General features: G+C 43.1%; 1 protein-coding gene across 2 annotated transcripts in view; it reads left to right on the top strand.

Moving 5' to 3' along the window:
- The window catches only part of LOC116311151 (whirlin-like), a 106880-nt gene that overhangs the window by 69857 nt on the left and 13168 nt on the right, over positions 1 to 23855 (top strand). For both annotated transcript variants that reach the window (XM_031728185.2, XM_039620930.1), the window contains exons 4-8: positions 1055 to 1329; positions 3744 to 3780; positions 14330 to 14515; positions 14614 to 14805; positions 19445 to 20153. In XM_031728185.2, the coding sequence (XP_031584045.2) occupies positions 1055 to 1329; positions 3744 to 3780; positions 14330 to 14515; positions 14614 to 14805; positions 19445 to 20153 (1399 nt within the window). The remainder of the gene's footprint in view (positions 1 to 1054; positions 1330 to 3743; positions 3781 to 14329; positions 14516 to 14613; positions 14806 to 19444; positions 20154 to 23855) is intronic.

Below are 23855 nucleotides of genomic sequence, written 5' to 3'. Positions count from 1 at the left end.
TGTTCCTGTGTGAATCCTGATATTTAGCACATCTGCAAAATATCCACAGGGCTTCACGTGGTTGACATTTTGTTACAGCCTCTGCCTTATTCCAAAATGTATCAAATTAATTTTTAATCTCAAATTTCTACATCCAGTCCCCATGGTAAAAAGGTGGAAAACATGCTTGCAATTCTTGCAAATTTGTTAAAAATAAAAAAATAATAATAAAACAAAAATAGAGCATCTATATGAAGAGTCTTTGCCTTTGCAGCCTCAGGTCTTTCTGAGTATGATGCTACAGGCTTGGTATACTTATTTTTGGGCCGCTACTCTCATTCTCCTTGCAGAATCTCTCAAGCTACATGAGGTTGTATGGGGAGTGTAGGTGCACAGCCATCTCTCCAGAGCTCAGGTTCAAATCTGGACTCTGGCTGGGTCGTTCAAGGACATTCACAGTGTGGTCCCAGTGGCACTCTATTATTATCTTGGTTGTGTGCTTAGGGTCCTTGTCCCAGTTTGTGGTGAAAAGTGCTCTGGACCTCCCCATAGAATGATGCTGACACCACCATGCTTACCTGTAGAGGGATGGTATTAGCAGGTGATGAGTGGTGTCTCCAGACATAATGCTGGGCATAAAGGCCAAACAGGTCAATCTTTGTTTCATCAGAACAGAGAATTTTGTTTCAGATGCCTTTTGCCAAACCTTTTACTGACAAGTGGCCAGGTGGCCACCTCTATGAAGATTCCTGGGGTTCCAAACTTCTTCCATTTATGGAAGGCTGTGAATACTTTTCTACATGGTTTTTTTTTTTAAAGAAACTTGGAAGAATTTTAAGCAAATTTCATCACTTTGCAATTATGGCAAAAATGGTACACACATTATGTTGTGTGTAGAAATTTTGAGGTGGAAAATGAATGACATTTATTTTGGGTTGTAAAAGGACAAAATGTGGAGCAGATGAAGCGCTGTGAATACTTCCCAGATGCAGGGATGTAGGAACTATGTACAGAAGGTCTTAAAAGACATAGATAAGCATGTAGTGCTCCTCATAACCAAAGTTCTCTGTTGCAGGTGGGTGATCAGATATTGGAAATCAACGGTCAGAGCTTTGTGACCATCTCCCACGACGAGGCGGTTCATATCCTAAAAACAGGGTACCACTTGCTGATGAAAGTGACGGATGTTGCCCGTGTACCTCATGCATGCACAGTGGTGGATGAGCCCAAATGGATCAGCAGTCGGGGAATAATCGAGTCCAGTGCACCAGCTAACCCCAGTTCTGTCCCCAACACCTCTATCAGCGGTGGCATCCATGATAGTGGCAGTTCCAGTAACTGTTGTACAAGGTAAGTATATGAGAGCGATTGAGAATGATTATTAAAAATGTGAATACTTGTTCTGTATGTGGAATTAGAGTATCTTATTTATTGATAACCAATTTGTTCTTATTTCAGCATCTGAATAGTTCTTTTTATTTGTACTGAGCTCTGGTTTGTGTTAGCGTGTTTGTTTATCCACCTTGAGGAACCACCAGCCAAAACACTTCTTCTTTTGACACATTTATTTATAAGGCATTGACTGATTATAAAGTATCATGTACGTGCATCCCACATGCTGTAAAACAGTTCGCTGCTGTCAGTCTTCCAAAAGCGAGTACCCTGGCTTAGTGGTAAAGTTTTATATGAGAATGTGCTTCTATCTCCTTTGTTAAAACTAATGAGGAGAAATCATAGTTTATACTTAATTCTCCCTTCGCTGGTCCCCCAAGCTGGTCCCAGCCCAGCCTTATAACTTGTTGTCTTGGTGACCATGAAAGCAACCCTGGCTCACGTGGTCCTCATGACCCACCTTATCATAGAACTTTATGTCCCTCCACACTGAAGCTTCTACACTGTCGCCATTACTAATTAAACACTGACATCTAACTTCTTAAGCTGTTATTCACTAAAATGCCTAACATTAGTAACATCACAACCCGCTCCCAGCAGGTAACTACTGTAAAATCTATTGAATGTTAAAATCATAAATGGACCTTGAGAAGTGGAAAGGATTTGATGCCCAAGATAAGCAATAAATGGGGAGGTTTACATGACTGTGGCAAGGTCATGTAAACCTACAAAACCCTACATACATACAAAATTTGTATGTATCCAATATAAAATCTTTGCCAAATCAGACGTGGATCATAGGTGAGATTTCCTAACAGATCAGTCAGGGTCTGGGTGCAGATGGAAACTGGACTGCTGATGGCGGAAGACACAGGAATAGGACAGGGTGAACTTGGAGGCAGCTAGAAAGGAAAGGCAGAAGTGTGGAGGTGATTGTGGCGACTTTAATTTACCCAATTGACTTGATTAATTGGGCTTTTTTGTACTAATGGCTAATATTTTTAATGAAATGGTAATATGTCATAGTTTGAACATCATGTTTAAAAACATGGGGTTTTATTAGATTTGCAAATCCTTGCATATTTACATTTTCCACAGTGTTCCAATTTTTATGAAATTGGGGTGGTAATAGATGTGGCAAGACATTTTTAGTTGAAATGTGGTTAACATTTTTTTTTTTTTTTTTTTTTTTGTCTGTCCCATTTGGTTCTTTAGCCGTCAGAATTGTTGTCTGAAGACCAACAAGGATACCAAATGGATTTATTTTGCCAAATGGATCATCATGGCATTGCCGTATTGGTCCATTTGATCAAACTTTGTTGTTATTATTTATTTTATTTTCAGTTGTTACAGATGGGACAGACATGACTGGGGGATAGGAAAGGGAGAAAGAAAGAGAGGAAGGAAAAGAAAAACAGAAGGGAAAAGGGACAGTGAGAAAGGGCACTTACAAAGACAAAGAGAAAGAAAAAAAAAAATCTCCTGGATCACCTGTTGAGAGAAAAAGAAGAGAAGACAAGCAAAAAAAACCCAAACAAAAACAAAGCAACATACTAAACACAACACCATCACGTTAATCTAGCTAAGTGTGAGCAGCAGTAAATACTAAATATTGAAAGTTGTTGTGCAGCACGCAGGACAGACAGCGCACAATGTGCTTTGAAGTAGCAGCTAAGAAAGGTGTAGTTTATGTCTACGAACAGTGAACACCCGTGTGCACACCTGTGTGGATCAGCGCGCTTGTATACAAAAGGTTTCCCCATGTAACGGTCTGCTAGAGGGTGTGGAGGGCCATAGCCCCGTCCCCCAGGCCATGAAGCAGGCATGGAGGAGATCCAGGCTCCAGACATCCAGAGGCCCCAGAGTGCGAGAGCCCAAGGAGTACCACTGGAGGGGCATCCGTGCCACCTTCCTGGGAAGGGCTGAGGAGATCCCCAGACGAGGGGGTCACCCAGTAGCCACGGAGCAGAAGCCAGAGGGGGCTGCACTGGCGTGCCCGCCGGCTCCGTGGGCTTACTCCAGACCACAGGTCTGGCAATGTGGTTAACATTATGGAAGTGCATGTAACCCAAACCACAAACAAACCTGAGCTCTCACTATAATCCTTCATGGGAAACACATGAGGAAGTGCACAGTCACGACAGAGAAGAAGATTAAGAGACACGAGTTTGTCACAGAGACTCTCAGCTCATCAGTTCAGTAGTACTGTACGCCATGATGTTGTGGTTTTTAACAAGTAAAGTATGCAGCAGTTTATGTTGACTGTGTTGGTCTCAGTCCAATTATAACCATAACTAATCATTTGTGTGTTTATTTTTTAAATATGCTAAATATTGTTTTTTGTTTGTTGTTTTTTGTTTTCTTTCTTGCAGACCATCTTCAGCCAGAGCTACACCTGTATTAGGAAAGGTAAGAATGGCAGCTATGCATTACTGCCTATTATAAACACGGTCTACCTGAAATTGTACACTGCTTCACGGAAGCATTGCATACGCATACATCCTATTTCTCCATCCAAACAAGAAAAATGGCATATTGGAAATGCTACCAAAATTTCAAGATGTCCCAACTAGAAATAGAAAGATCACAACAATGTTCTTCATATTCTCTAAGGTCTTTTATTTAGCTCATTTATGAATTTTGTGTAAAAATATTTTACTGCAGAAGTGGTTAAATGAACATGTACTGTGGAAAACCTGTCTTAAACTGAAAAAAAAAGCAAATTGCAAAATAAAGCCAAGCCAAATAGAACAAGATACAACTGAGCTTGTATAATTTCATAATTGAAGCTCTGATTCATCCCAAGTTGAGTGTGACAGTCGAAGATTTTGCTGGAATTTCCTTGACACACCAAACAGGGTTTGTTGGAAAGGTCTTACTGTTCTTCACACTGGCCTCATCAGGATGTTTAATCTCAGGCTCAACTTTCCAGAACATGTTATTGATTATATTATCATCTCGCAGTTTAGTGGTGTGAAGCAGTGTGCATCACTCACTGCCCCTACTGTATTAACTGGAGCTGCTTTGCCCTTGCCAATTAATATGGCTTCATTTAACCGTCACTTGATTTCAAACAAGTCATTTGATCTATTCTTCAGGAAATCTTTAGAAATTCCTTCACTTTCTGACACCTGGCAGAGCCCCCACAATGAAGAGGTCCAAGGCACTCCAGACCACAACTGATAGTCAGGTAACCCCACAGAGCAACCAAGTGCCCAAGTCCCATGGGAGGGGGGCTGTAACTAGTTGGGAGCAGCATAGAGGGAGTCCCCCCACCCTTAATAACACTGTCCCAGAGGGACCAAGGCTCAATGAGCACCAGACGCAGCCAACCCACCCCCAGATCAACAGTCAACCCCAGCCCCAGTGGTCTGAGCAGAGAAGTCCAGACTTCCCTCACCCAGCCACCTCCTCCAGGTCATCTGGGGGGACAATGAGATGTCCCAAGCCAGCCAAGAGATAAAGTGAGTCCTGGGTCTGTCCCAGGGCCACCTACCAGTGGGACATGCCCAGAGTACTTCACTCAGGAGGCATCGTAGTCAGTTTTCCAAACCACTTCTGGTTCCTTTTAATTTTGCGGAGCAGCGGCTCTACTCTTGAATAACCAAGCTCATCACCCTCTCTCAGAGTGAGCTTAGCTACTCTGTAGTCTCTCTGATAAACTGTTCTTTGCATTTCCCTCTTCTTTGCAAGCTACCCAGGAGCTTTAAACCCATTTCAAAACTTCCTTTTATTTCTAAAATATGAGAAAAGGTTGCTGGGATTAAGTGAGGTTTTGGAGAACCACTATATACTTGATAACTTTCAGTCTGGTTTCAAAAACTTGTTTTCACTGAAACAGAATCAGAATTGAATTTATTGGCTGGTTCTTGAGAGGTGCAGGTCCTGGATGGAGGGCAGGGGGGCCTATAATCTTTTCTGCTGCCCGTACAGTCCGCTGCAGTCTGCTCCTGTCCTGTTTAGTGGCTGCTTCATACCAGACTGTGATGGAGGAGCACAGGACAGACTCAATGACTGCAGTGTAGAACTGGATCAGCAGCTCCTGTGGAAGACTGTACTTCCCCAGTTGTCTCAGGAAGTACATCCTCTGCTTGGTCTTTTTGAGGATGGAGGAGATGTTGGTCTCCCACTTCAGGTCCTGGGAGATGGTGGTACCCAGGAACGTGAGGATCTCCACAGTAGACACCGGGCTGTATGATATATTTTGAGAGGGAGCATTGTTGAGTGATGTCTCCTGAAGTCCACTGTCATGTAAACATGTTCAGCTCCAGGTTGTGTTGACTCCACCAGAGTACCAACCGCTCAACTTCAACTTATGTAGACTCATCACCATCTTCATGAGGCCAATGACGGTGGTGTCATCTACAAACTTCAGGAGTTTACAGCCGAGTTCTCAGAGGTGCAGTCATTGGTGTAGAGGGAGAACAATAGTGGTGAGAGGACACATCCTTGAGGGGCACCAATACTGAGGGATAACTTTCAGCTCCCCTTAAAATCTCAAACAAGATAAGGGTGACTGTTCAGTGCTTGTTTTGCTGCACTGTGCTCCACAAGAATCTGGTTTAGGTCTGTCTCGTGGTAACCCATGCCCTCTAGAGGACTAAGGCTGCATTTGGCCCACACCATGTTAGAATGGCTGGTTCTATTGTTTTATTACATCGAGCTGTTTTAGTTGTGAATGTGAGCCTAATGCTTATGTGGACGATTCCTTCATTAGTTTGTTTTGTGTCCTAAGTAAGTGAAATAAAATGCAAATTTCAGTAATTCTCCGAAGCATTTCCTAAGTTTCATTTTCATACCATAAAATAATTATGCAGTGGGCCCATGTATTCAAAACCATTTATTTTAGATTATCAGTATTACCAAAATGTTTGAAGGTTTCTCTGTTTCATGTTGCTAGTGCTGGTCCATTTGAACCTGAAGCTCCAGCGCATGTGTCAAAAAACAGGACACTACTTCATTAGCACTGTGGTCTGGTTCATCTAACCAGATTCACATGATCAGTGACAAAGCTTCATTCAGTACGTCACTGCTTCAGTACCTGATTCAGTGGTTGTAAGGAAGTGAATCACTGGCAGGATTTGTGGTGTAGTGTGAGAAATAGCGAACCAGTGTGCAACATGAGAGAGCCAGTGAGGAAGAGAGGAAGGTCTTGCATGGTTTGTTCTTGGGGAGGGGTTTAAGCTTTAAAAGCCGGAATTAATGCTGAGTTCAAGGTGGTGCTGTAAGACTAAAAGCTGGGTAGCATCCCAATAGCCATCGGCCTAGCGTTTGGAACAGTTTGAAGTTTCGTTGTACAAGTTCCATTTTTGTTATTCATACCCCCAACTTGGCTTTTTTTGTAAATAAATTGCACATCAGGTGAAGAGAATCCCTGCCTCTGAGTGTGCTTCCTCCACAGCATCTGCGGCCCCCCTAGGGTGCCTCATTATTTTCACTGTATATTATCCAGTTAAGTCAAATTATGAGTAGTTTTAAAGCCATTTCTTTCTTTCTTTCGATCGGTCCTTGACTCCAAGTCTCCAGCCAGCTTTTGATTTTTTAGTTTAAGAAATATTGCTAAACTCTAGAGCATTATCTCAAAAAGTGAATTTAGTGCAAGGAAATTAGGGCATTATTTTCATATTGTCTGTCTGTAGGATCTGCAAATTCCTCAATCTGTTCAAAATGCTGCTACAAGATTTTTAATCCATTCATAAATTTTCTCATCTCATGTTGTCGTTAAAGCATTTGCACCGCCTTCCGGTCAGGTTTACAGTTTATAAGTCTGGTTCTTACTTTTATGGCCTTACACAGGGAGGCCCCTACCTATATTGTCAATCTGCTCCACCCCTATTCTCGACATTCTTAAGTCCACAGATAATAATAATAATAATGGATTGGATTTCATATAGCGCTTTTCAAGGCACCCAAAGCGCTTTACAATGCCACTATTCATTCACTCTCACATTCACACACTGGTGGAGGCAAGCTACTGTTGTAGCCACAGCTGCCCTGGGACAGACTGACAGAGGCGAGGCTGCCATATCGCGCCATCGGCCCCTCTGGCCAACACCAGTAGGTGGTAGGGTGAAGTCTCTTGCCCAAGCGGCGACCTTCCGGTTGCAGATACGCTTCCCAACCCCCTGAGCCACGGTCACCCGTGGTAGATAGAGGTCTTCTTGTGATCCCACGTACTCGTCTGAAAACTAAGGGGGATTCTGCATTTCCAAACCTTTGAAAAAGCTTATCACTCTCTCTTCATACCCTTGACTCTTTGATATCCTTTAAAAAAACACTTAAAATTAGTCTATTAAGACAGGTTTTTGGGTTTTGTATTGTTTAAAATGGTTCATGTTCAATTTGATCTTGTATTAGCACATCACAAAGGGTACAGCATGGTCCAACTAAAATAAACAGGCGTAGGGGGGCCTTAAAATTTAACCTTTACATTAGCTAAGTAAAATATTCTTTACTCTTAGGTTATGTATAGGTTGTCATACCCTTGAAATGATATTGGGACAACATATTTTACCAAGCTGGATATGTTTAGTACTTCTTTTAGTTGCTTAAGGTGATACTGTGCAAAGGAGGTAACACCTCGAATCTGATGAAACACCTGGCGATGCATAGCGTTTTTTTAAAAGCTGAGAAATGCACCATATTTGATAGCTTGCTGCAAGACCTCACACTGAGCACATCTACTGCGGGTGTGGTAAATCTCCATTAGCGAGTTAGCGCGGATCGCCCCGTGCGTGGGGCTGGACAGTGCTTATCATTTTGGAGAAAAAAAGAGACTGCTAAAAATAAAAACATAAGAGGTTTTTGGACAAAGTTTGTGTTCTCCATTCTTTAAGCACCGGTTCGAGCACCATTTAAGCACCGGCACCATTTCAGAAAGTACCGATTTGGCACCAGTATCGGATAAAACCTAAACGATACCTATCCCTACTTAACTTTTGGTCTGTCCATCACCATTGCAAACAAGACAGGGCTCAGAGCCAATCTCTGGTGTAATCCTACCCACACCTCAAACCCATCTGTCCCTCTTACTGCACACTTCACCACTGTTTTCATATTCTCATGTTCCTAGATCCACACTTAACATAAACGTCTTGCACCATCCTCACTGGCTGCGAACTGTATGTAGTGCTAAGTCATGACTTATGGTAGATATTGGTCACTTGTATGACTTCATCTAATAGGAAATGACACTGATCGTCATGCTAATTACCTTTGTTTTCATCATCTATTAGATTTTTACCCCTAAGCCGTAAAAGGCTGTTGGGGTGGACACCTAAATCCCACATAGCAAGGTGGTCTGGCCCGGACCTGGTATCAAGCCGGCACTGCTGGCTGACTTCTGGCATGATAAGACGTATGTCATCCAGATATTGGCCAGGCCTGGCATAGATGGCACTGTCTATGTGATGGCATGCCATACCTGGCCCGATTGTGCTTTGGTTTATGTGGCCCAGGCTCATATAAAACAGGCCTGGCCCGGATCTGGCATCAAGCTGGCACCTCCGACTGACCGGTGTCATGGCAGGGTGTATGTCAACCAGATGTGTGCCAGGTCTGGCAATGATGCACTATTTATGTTCCTATTTTCCTATTTTAGTTAGAAGACCCAAATGCCATGTTGCAATACTATACTGCTATGGTAGCCAATGTTTCAAATGCAGATTTGACAGGTTTGTGAGTGTACACTGTATCCAAAACCTAGTGAGGGTTTACTCATCGCTGCCACTGGGTGGCTGTAGCTCAGGCGGCAGAGCAGGTCACCTATTGATCGGAAGGTTAGTGGTTCGATCCCTGGCTTCTCCAGTCTGCATGTCGTGAGTGTGAATGTAGTTAGGAAGCACCCAGTTAAGAGAAAGTGTGTGGTTGGGTGAATGTGGCATGTTGTATAGAGCACTTTGAGTAATATGGGAGAGTTGAAAAATGCGATATATAAGAGTCAGTCCATTCACTGTCTGAACAGAGTTTTGTCATGTTACTTTTGCACTATTACGCACATGTTGTTATTACATGGCTTAATTAAGGTTAATTAGGCTGACATCTGGGGCCAGAGCTAAAACTGTTCTGGGCCAGCACAGGGCCAGCAGTGCGTCTGCAACTGGCCCGTGGCTGCACACCACTTACGCATGGCCCACATACCGCAAAGAATGACGGCCCTTTGGTGGCCCAGACCAGGTTTGCCAGAGGTAGTCCACACATGGGCCAGCAAAGCACCACCAGTGTGTATGCAACTGGCCTTGTGCTGGCCCATGTGTGGGCCACCTTTGGCAAACCTGCTCTATATGACAGAGAATGCGCATCTTCTTTTTGATTTGCATATTTTAATTTATATTTTATTATGTTGTGGTTTGCAGTGTTTTGTGTTGTTTCACTTTAAATTTGTTTAAAAGGAAAAAGCTGAAAATTTAAATAGCTAAAAGTTGAAATGTAAATAGTTGGTTTTTGTGTTTTATAATTTATTTATTACATTTTATGTGGAGTGAATAAATCAAAGTACTATTTACGGTGGCCCCTAGAGACAAAGCATGTACAAACTCCAAAACACAACGGAAGTGCTCCAGGATGCTAGGAGCAGTGTTGAGGTTTTGTTACCTAGTGGCTACACAAGCCAGGAAGTACCCACGACCAGATTTGGTGTGTGGTAGTGGCAGGTAAATTAAGATTTAAATTTTTTTTAAATATATATGAGTGTTTGTGTATAAATACACAAAACAATACACATATGCTTTCAATTGTGTAATTTAAGTGATCTACTTAGCTCTGTTTTGGAAGTTCACTTAACGCTAGCAATGTGTTTTGGAGTTTATACGTCTCTCTTCCACAGCATGTCTTTCATCCTGTTTTCCTTCTTTCACCCCAACCGGTCGCAGCAGATGGCCGCCCCTCCCTGAGCCTGGTTCTGCCGGAGGTTTCTTCCTGTTAAAAGGGAGTTTTTCCTTCCCACTGTCGCCAAAGTGCTTGCTCATAGGGGGTCATATGATTGTTGGGTTTTTCTCTGTATTTATTATTGTGCTATCTATTGTACAATATAAAGCGCCTTGAGGCGACTTTTGTTGTGATTTGGCGCTATATAAATAAAATTGAATTGAATTGAATTGAATTGAATTGAATACGTGCTTCGGAGTGCAGGTGGTGCAGGTGAAGCAGGTCTGGAGGCTGACCGCATGGGAAGCAGTGGCAGCACAGGCAAAACAGGGCTGGAGGTTGATCACGTAGGAAGCAGCAGCGACGAATGAGTTCAGGAGGACGCCCATGATGGTGAGGATCTTTGGCCAACAGATCTGGACAGTGACAGCGGCAAAGAAGGGTTGGTGTGGTTTGGTGGATGTATGAGGGCATGCAGGCCGTGGACAGTCAGGCCGTGCAGGACGTGGACGGGCAGGCTGTGCGGGTGCAACGACCTTTGGCTTAGAGGACCAGATGGTGGCATGGCAGCCGCAGGTGGTTGAGCAAGTGACCGAGCAGACTCTCCAGAACCCCAGTCTCATTCCTCTGGGCTGCAGATACCTTCAGAACAGGAGGAAGTGTCTTTGGACAGGGAGCTGAATGTGTAAACTCTAGAGGAATTGGACATAGAGGATGAATAGTCTCATGAGCACAAGGGACAGGTTAAAAAAAGATTTACTTTGCAAAAGTCTCAGTGTTTTTTTTCCCGTTGGACAAATGCACAGCCTTACTGTAATCAGGTTCAGACTAACATCTTAAACTGGTTGCTGGGCTGAATATACATGGGTAGCATCCTCTGGAGAATACAACGACTCCTCCCTGCTTAACAACATTAATGTTGTAGTAGCATTGTTTGGATTATCAGTCAGAATTTTTGCCAGGCTTTTAAACTGAGTTTTTGGAACATAATTTGAACCAGGAATTACAGGAAAACTTACAGCATTTGACTTGAGCTGAGAATGGCAAGCTGTGTTGAGGAGGTGGGGAGCTTGTGCAGCTCCGAACATGGAAGTCCCAAAAAGAGAGTGAAGCACTGCAGAGTAAGCCTGCAGAATTCTGCCACACAATCCTTCTTCTCCTGCCACACGCCCCTCCTGCGGGGCCAGATAGCTGGAGACCTCAGGACTTGTTGCCAGTGAAAGAGAAAACCCGTCTAGTCTGATCATGGGGGGATTAGGCAAAGGAACGGCTGTAGCACTCCCAGTTTGGACACGGCAAGGCCCTCACAGAGCCAAACGAGACCCATAAAAGCGTGACTTGTGCTCCCATCACACCAAATCTCTTGCCTCACCTCCACAGAGAGGAAGTCTGAAAGCACACGCTGCAGATTCCATGCAGAGTCTGCTGGGTCAATTCTGGTCAGTTCGTACTGTCACGATCTGCAATGGTAGACTACGTGGAGGTTGTGGTGTGCTGACCCAAATGCAGACAAACGAGGTGGAACTAAACTTTAAAGAAAAGCAAGCCTTTATTCCTTTAAAGCAGGGGTAGGCAACCTTTCTGATGGCGAGTGCCATTTAAAATTTCCTCAGAGGTCAGTGTGCCATATGATTGCATTAGCAATAAATTTAATAACGCTCTATATTAACAGTTACACACTATATAGAACCACTTTATAGAATTATATTTGTTTGCAGATGTTGGCAGCTATCAGCGAATACTTATCAGCTATTTTGAAACAAAAAAAAAGACACTTTTTATCCATAACAAGAACTCCATAACAGCAAATAGAGAAAATACAAATGCTATTTATGGTCTCCTCACAACAATGATAAGAAAAGTAAACTGGGCCAATATGGCATGTTTGTTAATACAGAGATACACATGTTAATGTGATCTCTGGTCTCCCACTCAGAGACACAGGTCTCTGAGTGTCCAGCATTCAGACGGCTACCTGAGGACATTCGTGATAGAAAATCTGCTCACACAGATATATAGAGCCAAATACTGTCAATAAGGCCTCTGCAATGTTCTGAAGACAGTTAAACTTGTCAGGTAGTGATGTCCAGCAGGTGACAATGCAAGCTCCATGAACACGCATGGATTCCAGCTACTTCGATGTTATATGTATGATTTCTATACATTTTATGTCAGATTAAAACTTTGGTTGTAAGATTCAGATAATTATTTAATAACAGCCAGACATTTTAAATGAGAATAAGAAAGTATTTCTTTGTGCCCCCCCTTTGCCTGTTAATGCCCTTCCTGGCCCCCTGGCAAAGCTTTGCTAGATCCGCCACTGCACAGTTACCAGCTGTCAGCTACTTAGAAAAGGATCCTGGTGTTATTTTTCTCTCAGAAACAGTTTATAACTTCCCTTCAACTCATTCATGTCACCTAAAAGGTAAACCTGTTTCTCCATCACCTGTTCTGCTCTGATGATTCAGTGAGGACATCTCCTGGTTTCATCTTCATGTTTCCCTCTCACCAGATATACAAACCATCATGACCAGCAGCTTTTACAGCTGTGGCTCCAGCAAACATCAGCTGATACTAGAAATTAATATTAAATAAATTCTAACAACAGCTGATCAAGCTTAAACGTGCTGCTGTTGTTTCGCACTACATCCGCTGGTTTCCTCTTTCTGGCGCAAAGTGGGCGATAAACAAACAAGAGAGAAAAGCCGATCAGCTGATCATTGATCGTTTCATGATTGACGTAGCAACAGGAGAGGGAGGGGAGAGAATGAGAGGAGAAGAGGCAGCTGTGCAGCGTAAACACAGAATAACTCCAGCTTTGTGTCTTTTTTCATTCTAGCTGAAGTACGGGACAAACTGTGTTCCTTTTCACCTTAGTACGAAACGCGTAATATTTTCTCTGAATGAGGGACGATTCCGTCTTTTTACAGGCAACTCTACTAACTAACCTTATGAATAAAATACAGTTCACTATGGTATCACTAACATCATCACTCGCGACAGGTGACACAAAGTTGGCAACACCAATGAGCAGGAAACAAACTTCTCCCCTCCCAAAAGTTCAGTTATATACCTGCAGTTATACCCCTATGTAGCTGGTGTATCAGAGAAACTCAGACACAAACTGGTTCATCCGAAAGACAAAACTCCTAAACACAAACTTAACTATGTAGTGTATGCTGTACAGTGTAGCGAGGAATGCCCAGACCTCTACATTGGAGAAACCAAACAGCCACTTCACAAACGCATGGCACAACATAGAAGAGCCACCTCCAGAGGACAAGACTTGGCGGTCCATCTGCATCTTAAGGACAAAGGTCACTCTTTTGAGGATGCTAATGTTCACATTTTGGACAGAGAGGACAGATGGTTTGAAAGAGGAGTGAAAGAAGCCATTTACGTCCACTGTGAGACCATCTTTGAACAGAGGCGGTGGTTTACGACACCAACTGTCTGCCATCTATAATCCAGTTTTGAGATCCCTTCCCAGACGCCTTAACGCCCACTCACATCCTGGGCCATCTGACCTCAGGAAATCACATGATAGGGTGGGGCCAGGTTTCACAATGAGCTCACCCGAAACCCTGGCTGATTAGGACCCACACCCGCTTTCACACCTTGGCTCATGTGATTAGGTAGAGGATCATCAGGGGGTCCTTTGTCCCCCTTTGGGGGGAAACTCCCACTGGGTTTAAACTCTCCACCTTTGACCCTTAGAACTGAAGAAGCTTCTCGGATGAGAGGTGAAACGTCTTCAGTCAACTCAAAGAAGTCCAGACGCTTTTCTTTCCCAGCTCCTTAGTCTACGACGACCTGGATGACTGAGAACCTTCACAGACAATGAAGCATGTTGTATAAAATGCTCAAGCTACTCAAGCTACACTTCTCAAGCCTCAAGTAGAGTAGAAATTGCCACATAAGGAACAGTCCAATTACCATTCAGTAGGGGATGGCATTGTAATGCTTGTATACATCTGAAGAATTTCCATTGCATGTCACAGTCCTTGTAGTATTAGACACAATGACAACATGTTTCATCTCTCCTATATTTGATTCCACCATTTCTCACTTGTCAAACTATTGCTCCATCCAGCCAGCAGGATGCAGAGGTGTGGGCCCACCCAGTGCTCAGGTGTCACTGGAACAGCAGGCCTACATGTTGCTGACAGAGCCAGAGAGGCAAACCATGGCCTACTACCTGCAGGAGTACCAAGAAGGACATATAGGAGTAGGGTCTCTGACCATGGCTCTGTTTGAGCTTTTCAATACACATGCAAAGGTACATCACTACATAGCTCCATATCCATCTGATCCTTTCTTCACTGTACTCTAATCATGTCTTATCCTTTTTTTGTTTTGTCTTTTTCTTTGTGCCAGTTGTCCATGTTGTCTGAGATGAGGAGACTGGTGGCGCCACAGGATTTGGAAGTGTATGATGGACTGGTGTTGCAACATGGAAGGGAGGCTCACCAATCCTGGTGTGGAGGCCTAGAAGTGTGGCAGTCTCAGGGCCATTGTAGCCATATAGCCCCTATGATCCATGATGCAGAGCAAACCATCCCTGCTATGGTTGGTCCCTTATTTATTTTAAGTACATTGTGTGGTGTAGTGCCTTTAATCCTTTAACTTTTCTTGAAGTGAAGTGAAGAAATTTGCTACCTTATCATGGTGGAGGGGTTTGTGTGTCCCAGGAATCCCAGGGGCTATGTTGTTGGGGGGCTATCCCCCTCGGTAGGGTCTCTCCAATGGCAAATTGGTCTTGGATGAGGAACCAGACAAAGAGTGATTCACTAGACCCTTATGTGCACACAATCAAGGGAACAGTTCACTCCACCCGAGATAGAGTTACTGGGGTACCCCCCCTGGAGCCAGGCCTGGGTAGGGTGCGCAAGGAAGAGGACCTGCTGGCTGGGCCTTAGTCAATGGGTCCTGGCCTGGTGTGGCCCGAATAAGGGACATGGGCCAACCTTCCAATAGGCCCACTACCCACAGGATGTGCCGTAGAGCTGTTCTGTTACTAAACTTTTGTGCAAACCACAGTTTGCCTATGCTGACTAATAAAGATTTATCTTATCTTATCTTATCTTATCTTATCTTATCTTATCTTACGAACACCATGTTCAAACATACCCACATAGCAAATGGCATGGCCCGGATCTGGCCCACACCATGTGCTTACACATGTCCCACATACCGCAAAGAATGACCGCCCTTTGGTGGCACAAGGCCAGTTGCATACACACTCGTGGTCCTGTGCTGGCCCATGTGTCGATTACCTCTGGCAAACCTGATCTGGGCCACCAAAGGGCCGTCATTCTTTGCGGTATGTGGGCCATATGTAAGTGGTGTGCAGCCACGGGCCAGTTGTAGACGCACTGCTGGCACTGTGCTGGCCCAGAACAGTTTTAGCTCTGGCCCCAGATGTCAGCCTAATGAATACCTTAATCAAGCCATGTAATAACAACATGTGCCAGAACATGCAAAACAGTGCAAAAGTAACATGACAAAACTCTATTCAGAGACTGAATGGACTGATTCTTATATATCGCTTTTTTAGTCTCCCGGATTACTCAAAGTGCTTTATACAACATGCCACATTCACCCAATCACATACTATCTTTTAACTGAGTGCTTTCTAACTTCATTCATACACATTCATACTCTTGACATACAGACTGGAGGAGCCAGGGATCGAACCACTAACCTTCCGATCAGTAGTTGACCTGCTCTACCTCCTGAGCTACAGCCACCCACTGACAAACATCAGTAAACCCTCACTAGGTTTTGGATACAGTGTACACTCACAAACCTGTCAAACCTGCATTTGAAACATTGGCTACCATAGTAGTATAGTATCGCAACATGGCATTTGGGTCTCCTAACTAAAATAGGAAAATAGGAACATAAATAGTACCATCATTGCCAGACCTGGCCCACATCTGGTTGACATACACTCTGCCATGACACCAGTCAGTCAGAAGTGCCAGCTTGATGCCTGATCCGGGCCAGACCTGTTTTATATGAGCCTGGGCCACATAACCCAAACCACAATAAAGCCAGATATGGCATACCATCGCATAAATAGTGCCATCATTGCCAGACCTGGCCCATATCCGGTTGACATGCACTCTGCTGTGACATAGGGTTAGTCAGAATTGCTGGCTTGATACCAGATCCGGGCCAGACCTGCTTGCTATGTGGGTAAGGGTGTTCATAAGTGCATGTGGACCAGGAAACCCTAGGTCGCAGGTCGATGATCGATTTTGTAATGATATTATCAGATCTGCAGCAGTGTGTGCTGGACACTTAGGTGGAGAGAGGGGCTGAACTGGCGCACCTGAACATATAGTGAGGGTGCACTGGGAATGCCTAGCAGAGGCTATGGTTGACTAGATCTTCAAATCCTACCTCTGGAAGAGCCTCAACAGTATTCCGAGACTGGGACATTGAGCCTGAATGGACCATGTTCAGCACCTTCATTGCTGAAGCTGCAGCTTCAACACTGATGGGTGGCTATCATGGTGGTAACCCCCAGAAAAGGTGGTGGACACCAGAGGTGAAGGGTGTGATTAGGCTGAAGGAGTCCTATCGGGCTTGGTCAGCCTATCAGACTTTGGAGGGAGCCGATGGGTACCAGCAGAATATGGCTCAGGCAGAGAGATTGGAGCAAAATCTCGGGCATGGGAGAAGTTCAGTGAGACCATTGAAAATGACCTTTGGACTGATTCAAAGCGATTCTAGGAAACTGTGAGGCAACTGGGAAGAGAAAAGTAGTGCTCTATCCAGGTGGTGCATAGTGTGGGTGGGGTGCTGCTGACTTCAACTGAGGCTATTGTCAGATGGTAGGATTAATCCCACTGACATGTCTTCTGTGGAAGCAGAAGTATGGGCTCAAATTGTGGTCATAAATATTTTGTACTTGTAAATCAAATGCATATTTGTGAACTGAGTTTTGTAACCTTGTGAACTGAAATATGTGGAATCTTTTTTTGTTTGTGCATCTACAGATGAGAATTTATTTGTGTGTAGAAAAGATTTGTGTTTGTAAAAATTATTTACACAAGTTACAGATTTTTTGTTAAGGTCTGTTTACAGATACAGACCAAACAACTATGTGTAAAACTCACAGTTCCCTGGCTGTGTGTAGATTTCAACCTACAAGTATAAATTTTGACCCGATTTTTCTTCCTTTCAGCTGATTGGTTAATGGCATGTCAATCACAAATTTAAAAGTCCAATCAGAGAACAGATGGGTTTGGCTGTCGGAGGGGTGCTTTACGGAGCTTCAGGTCCTGGAAGGGTAATTCAGTTTGAAGCTGGATGATCTCTATATGAATATCCCATAGGGCTCATACAAGCTAGGTCCCTTAACTTTCAGTAGCTTTTAAAAGTTTTGGTATATCAGTGGTTACAAATACCATTATTACTTTACGATTAGTTTAACACAAAGTCAGCGCTGACCCGGGACCATTGCTGTGAGTCACAGTGCGCAGCATAAAGGTCCTTTCGCAGCATACGCAGCATGTGCTGCTAATGCTAACTGCTAACTAAGAGCAAAGGATCCAGAATTTGTTGCGCTGGCTGCTGAGCTCTGTGGGTTTTTGTGGCAGCTTTACATGTACTAGATGCACCTGCTCATTGTCTCAATCTCTGACTTTATGTCCTCTACAAGAGTTTCAAACCCATCTGTTGGATTGTTAAATTTGTGATTGACATGACATTGACCAATCAGCTGAAAGGAAGAAAAATCGGGTCAAAATTTTTACTTGTAAGTTGAAATTCAGGCATAGCCAGGGAACCTGAGCGCAGAGTTTTACATGTAGTTTTTTGCTTTGTATCTGTAAACAGACCTTAACAAAAAATCTGTAACTCGTGTAAATAGTTTTTACAAACTGAAATCTTTTTTACACACACAAATTCTCATCTGTAGATGCACAAACAAAAATTTTTCACATATTTCAGTTCACAAGGTTACAAAACTCAGTTCACAAATACGCATTTGATTTACAAGTACAAAATATTTATGACCACAATTTGAGCCCATACAGAAGCAGTGTCTGGGGACAAGAGCAATAATTCATCCATTACTGGGGTAATCGGAGGACAATGGATGGATGGATGAATTTCTTATTGGCTAATTCCTGCTGGTGGACAGTTCTTTTTGTGTATACCTGCCTTTCAAATGCATCCTTTAATGTGAAGATTTCATACTTTAACGTTACGTATATAAAGTGTAGTGTGATGGTCTGGGTCTGTTTTGATGAAGACTTGCTGTGGTAAATGGAACCATGAATTCTGCTGTCTACCAAAATATCCTAAAGGAAAATGTCCAGCCATCTATTTGTGACCTCAAGCTGCAGCGCACTTGGGCTCTGCAGCAGAACTATAACCCAAAACGCACCAGCAAGTCCACCTCTGAATGGCTTAAGAAAAACAAAATAGAGACTTTGGAGTGGCCAGTCAAAGTCCTGACCTGAATCTGATTGAGATGTTGTGTCATGACCTTAAAAATGCAGTTCAGTTTGAAAACCCTCCGGTGTGGCTGAATTACAACAATTCTGCAAAGATGAGTGTGCCAAAATTCCTCCATAGGACTGTAAAAGACCCATTGTCATTTATTGTGAACGCTTGATTGCAATTGTTGCTGCTAAGGCTGTTGCACTTATTAGGTTTAGAGGGAAATCAGTTTTTCCTTTTTTTAGTTTTGATTTCACTACATAGGTTTGGATATTTTTCCCCTTTAGAATAAACACCTTCATTTAGAAACTGCAATTTGTGTTTACATGTGTTATGTTTGTCTAATGTTTAAATTTGTTTGATGATCTGGAACATTGAAGTGTGACAAACATACAAAAAAAACAGGAACTCAAGAAGGGGCACACACTTTTTCACATCGCTGCATTTGCTTGTACAACTATCTAACTATTTATCCATAGGGTAAATGTACCTTTACATAATTAACAGTGCTTAAATACATTTTTTTTCTGTGTTTACGCTAATCTAACCTTGTTCTGACTCTCTGTACTCAACATGCACCATGTGATGGCTACAGATGTTCTCATTTTATTTTTCTAAAAAGGTCATTAGTCCGTGACGAGCTGTGTTTCTGAATATACAAGATCTAAAATCTTAAAGACAATGATTAAAGAGGCAACATTCACTATTCATGTTGGATTATTGTATGTCACTGCCTTTTTCTGAATGACAGGATGAAAAGCAGGCTTCAAGTGAACCTTTTCCACCCTTCAGAGCTGCTTCTGTCCAGTCCCAAAGAAGACCATTCATGGAGAAAGAGCTCAACTGCAAGCCTTCAGCCAAAGTGGTGCAGCCCATTTCTTGCCTGCTCGTCACTGGTCCCACCCATTTACTCCAGGACTCTCCCCACAAGCCTATCAAATCCCTTCCCACCAGCCAACACCAGCCAAAACCAGCCTCCCCCCATCATGCATGCCCTGGTCCCACCCACTACACTTCCCTGAATTCCCTTCAACACACCTGCCAGAATTCCTTCCAGCTCTCTGATTCTGAACACCACAATAATCCTCATTTTGATTACCATGTCCACCATCATAGCCAGCCCATTTCAGGTCACCACACCTGCCCAGGCTTCCTGCATCACCGGGACTTTCCCAGCTCTGCTAAACCAGAGGCATCTATCAAGTTTTCTTCTAGATCCAGCTCCTATGAAAAGTCTTCCGTCTTGTCAACGTCTGCATCCTCTTCAAAAGCAGCAACTCCCCTGCCATCCCCTCAACCATCTCATCATCCCTCTCCATGTCCGTCCCCCTGCCCCTCTCTCATCACGCCTGCCACTCCACCCTTTAGCACTGACCAACGCTGCTCACCTGCTCTCACACAGAAAGTCATGGTAACAGAAAGGAATCGGCTATCAGCAGATGCCAGACCACAGCAAAGAGGTAAATGGTGTCTATGTAATACTTTTCTGCTGTATTTGAGCACACAAATGACTTACTGCATGTCTCATTCACCCATTCAGACACACATTTGATTAAGAGCTTTTTTCTATGCCCAAGCACTTTTAACCAACATTCTCTGATGGATCCATTGGGGGTAACTTGGTGTTAAGTAGGTACACAGTCTGTGTCAGAGACACCCACCTGTGTGTTTGTGTTGTTTCTCAGTGCAGAGATACACTCAACTTATAAGGTAAAATGTATTAGTAATAACCAGAACAACACATGTTTTGTGACTAGAAACATGTAGAGGGTTGCCCTGCTTATGTCTTGATGCATGCTCAATCATCCAGGTAAGGAAATCCCAAAAAGTTGATTCTGTTCATCTGGACGTTTTCAGTAGGAGAAACATTTCATCACTCATCTAAGTGACGTCTTCAGTCTCAGCTGACTGCAGGTTTACACAACCTTATAAACTGTACATTTGCATACTGACTGAAACTAGAACCACTGACAAACAATGGGCTGTCAGGTCAGTTTGAAGTATTAATATCAAATATTCATGACCACTGATCAGAGGCCACTGATCAATGGCCATGAGTAGCATTCACAGAGAGTTGGGGAATGGCTGCAATCACAGCATTGTAAGATGGTGACAGATGTACCCTTAGGCCCCCTCCTAGTAATGGTGATACAAGATCACAGGTGAAATTGGATGATGACTTGATGGTGCATTACTGTATTTGAAGCACATGTGTGACTGCATGTGTTTGGAATGTCTCACTGTTAAATATCAGGTGACAGAGGCAGCTCTGCCATGTTGTAGCTCGGACAGAGGTGAAGAGGCGAGGTCACAGGTGACTGACTGATGATTTGGTGCTATAGATTAACTAGTATTTATTATCATGACAATTGTTAGGCTGCTGATGTAAAATGATTCATTAGTGTACATTTGACAAAGAATCTGAATTGACATGTCTCACTTTTTATATGGCTCAAATCAATGTGTTATTTTATCAAGTGGCAATATGTCCCAGTGCAGTCAGAGGGGAAGAGCCAGGGCCAAAGATGAGGCACATCAAGCACAGAATAATAATTTTGTGGTAATCTTAGATGAGTAGTTTTATGGACAAAACCCACCAGGTCATTCAGTGTTCCCTTAGTGCTAATGTATCAGAGATGTTGGTGTACTATAACTGAAGTAATGTTGTTAAGTCCTTAAAGTCATATTCTTTTATTGTCATGACTGTATTTGAAGCTATTTTTATTTTTGTATGATACCTGATTTATATGGAATATGGCTGAAGTAAACTAAAGTCTAAAATACTTAGTCATTTGTTTAATATTAATTTAACATTATATAATTCACATATAAAACTATGAATTGTAATTTTAAATGGTTTAAAAGCATGTAGAATAGCATATGTAGGCAAGTATATTTCTCCTTCTTTTTATCAAGAAGCAAAGACAAAAGGAAAAAAAAGAAACAGGGCAGGGTTCGGTGGTTGAGTCATCCGTCCCCACCAATGCCAAAACCAAATCTACGCCATTGGTGTACATCCTCATCATTGAAAGAGTGTCCACTGGCCTGTAGGTGTAAATAGACTGCAGAGTCCTGGCCTGACGAGGTGGCTCTTCTGTGTTGTGCCATCCTCTTCGCCAGAGGTTGTTTGGTTTCCCCGATGTATGAATCCTGGCAATCCTCCTGGCACTTAACAGCGTACACTATGTTACTCTGTTTGTGTCGGGGGATCCGATCCTTGGGGGTGGACCAAATTTTGGCGCAGCGTGTTTTGGGGTTTAAAAGCCACAGAGACGCTGTTAGGTTGAAATAGTTAAATGTTGTCACTGTGTAACTTAAATTTGTAAGCCTTGCCTTAAACTGTAGGATCAAAGACATTCTTCTGTTTCTGTTCCCCTCCCCAGCCTGTTGAATGGTGAGGGGGGCTATAGTGTAACTGTAGGCACATCCTAAGTGAGGGTTCTGCCTACTTATTTAGTGAGGATGTTTACTTCTTGCCATTTATGACCTCACCTGTGTTTGTGTATAGTAGACCGTTACGGGAATTGAGCCACATACATAGTAAGGGAAATGACCCTTTGTCAGCAGGAAGTCACACAAACGCACCCTCATTCACACACACTCACTCACATGCACACACACACACACACACACACACACACACACACACACACACACACACACACACACACACACACACACACACACACACAGTGTTTTAACCTTTTGTGGCCATAGGGGGGTTTTACAATGGGTGTTGGTGTAAACTGTGTGTCACAGAATAAAAAGGCTGCAAGCGGGGCCTGGTCTTTGGAGTCGTTTGAGACCGAGGGCAGAGTGCTGCCGTCCGGCTCTGCTTGCTATAGCATGTGAAAACCGATCGATCGCTGCTCTGTCTTGCTTTCTTCACGGGAATAAGTCTGAACTAGCAGGGCCTGTTGTAACGCAGACCCAACAGACGTGGCGTTTAGAAAAAATGCGTCTCAACTGTTCCGATACTCCTGACACATATGGGATCACTACAGGTTTTCGCTTAGTCAGCAGTTGTCCTTCTCTCCTGGATCGGCTGGAGCTTTCTTTTGGCACCTTCCCAGCTTTCACAAAAGTCCAGCTGGGATAACCACATTTACTCAGGGCCTTCTTGATGTGATGTTCTTCTGCTTCCCTGCCCTGTGGGTGTCTGTGGGGATGGTGTGCGCTCTGTGTTGTAGCTTGTAGTTTGTGCTCCAGTGGATGATGAGAGTCAAACCTTAAATACTGATAGAAATAACATTGGATGGAGGAACTCTCAGTCTCACTAATCAACCAAAGACCTATACAGAGTTTTTATTCATTTTAAAGCCCAATGCTTAGCCTTGTCCACCCTAGTTGGAAAACCTAAAGAACTGTTTATCTATCTGTTTATCTATCGTCCACCTGGGTCTTACACAGAGCTTCTGTCTGATTTCTCAGACTTTTTATCTGATTTAGTGCTCAGCTCAGATAAAATAATTATTGTGGGTGATTTTAACATTCATGTACATGCTAAAAATGACAGCCTCAACACTGCATTTAATCTGTTATTATACTCAACTGACTTCTTTCAAATGTAAAAGAACCCACCCACTACTTTACTCACACTCTAGATTCTGTATTGTGAAGCACTTTGTGATTTTTATCTTTGAAAAATGCTATATAAATACATTTTACATACTTAGTTACTTACTTAGATCTGGGCATAAAAATATGGCATGCAAACTGAGCATTTTAACGGTTTTTCCTGAAAACCTTCTTTTGTCAGATAATTTCGTAATAACATTTACATTTACAATATTGGATTACACAGTAGTGGGGAATAGATTTCATCACAGTAGATGTCTTTCTGAAAGTGCTGTAACTAAGCTTAAGGCTATATCCAGTGTTATCTACTTCAGTGCCTTGTACTAAGTGCAGAGTAGCTACCTGCACATTACTCCCACAGAGGTCGATTATCTTATTTTTATTTCTTCACTGTGTACAGCTCTACTGGATACTGTAGCTCCTCTGAAAAAGCCTCAAATCAGAAGTACTTGACACCCTTGTATAACTGCCAAACACGGAACTTAAAGCAGGTAAATCGTAAGATGGAGAGGGTATGGTGTGTCAATAAATTAGAAAATCTGGGACTCTCCACCATTTGACCCCAGAACTGAAGAAGCTTCTCG

Source organism: Oreochromis aureus, linkage group 12 (genome assembly GCF_013358895.1).
Source record: "Oreochromis aureus strain Israel breed Guangdong linkage group 12, ZZ_aureus, whole genome shotgun sequence".
Classification (NCBI taxonomy): Eukaryota; Metazoa; Chordata; class Actinopteri; order Cichliformes; family Cichlidae; genus Oreochromis; species Oreochromis aureus.
This window is presented reverse-complemented; position numbering and strand designations above follow the sequence as displayed.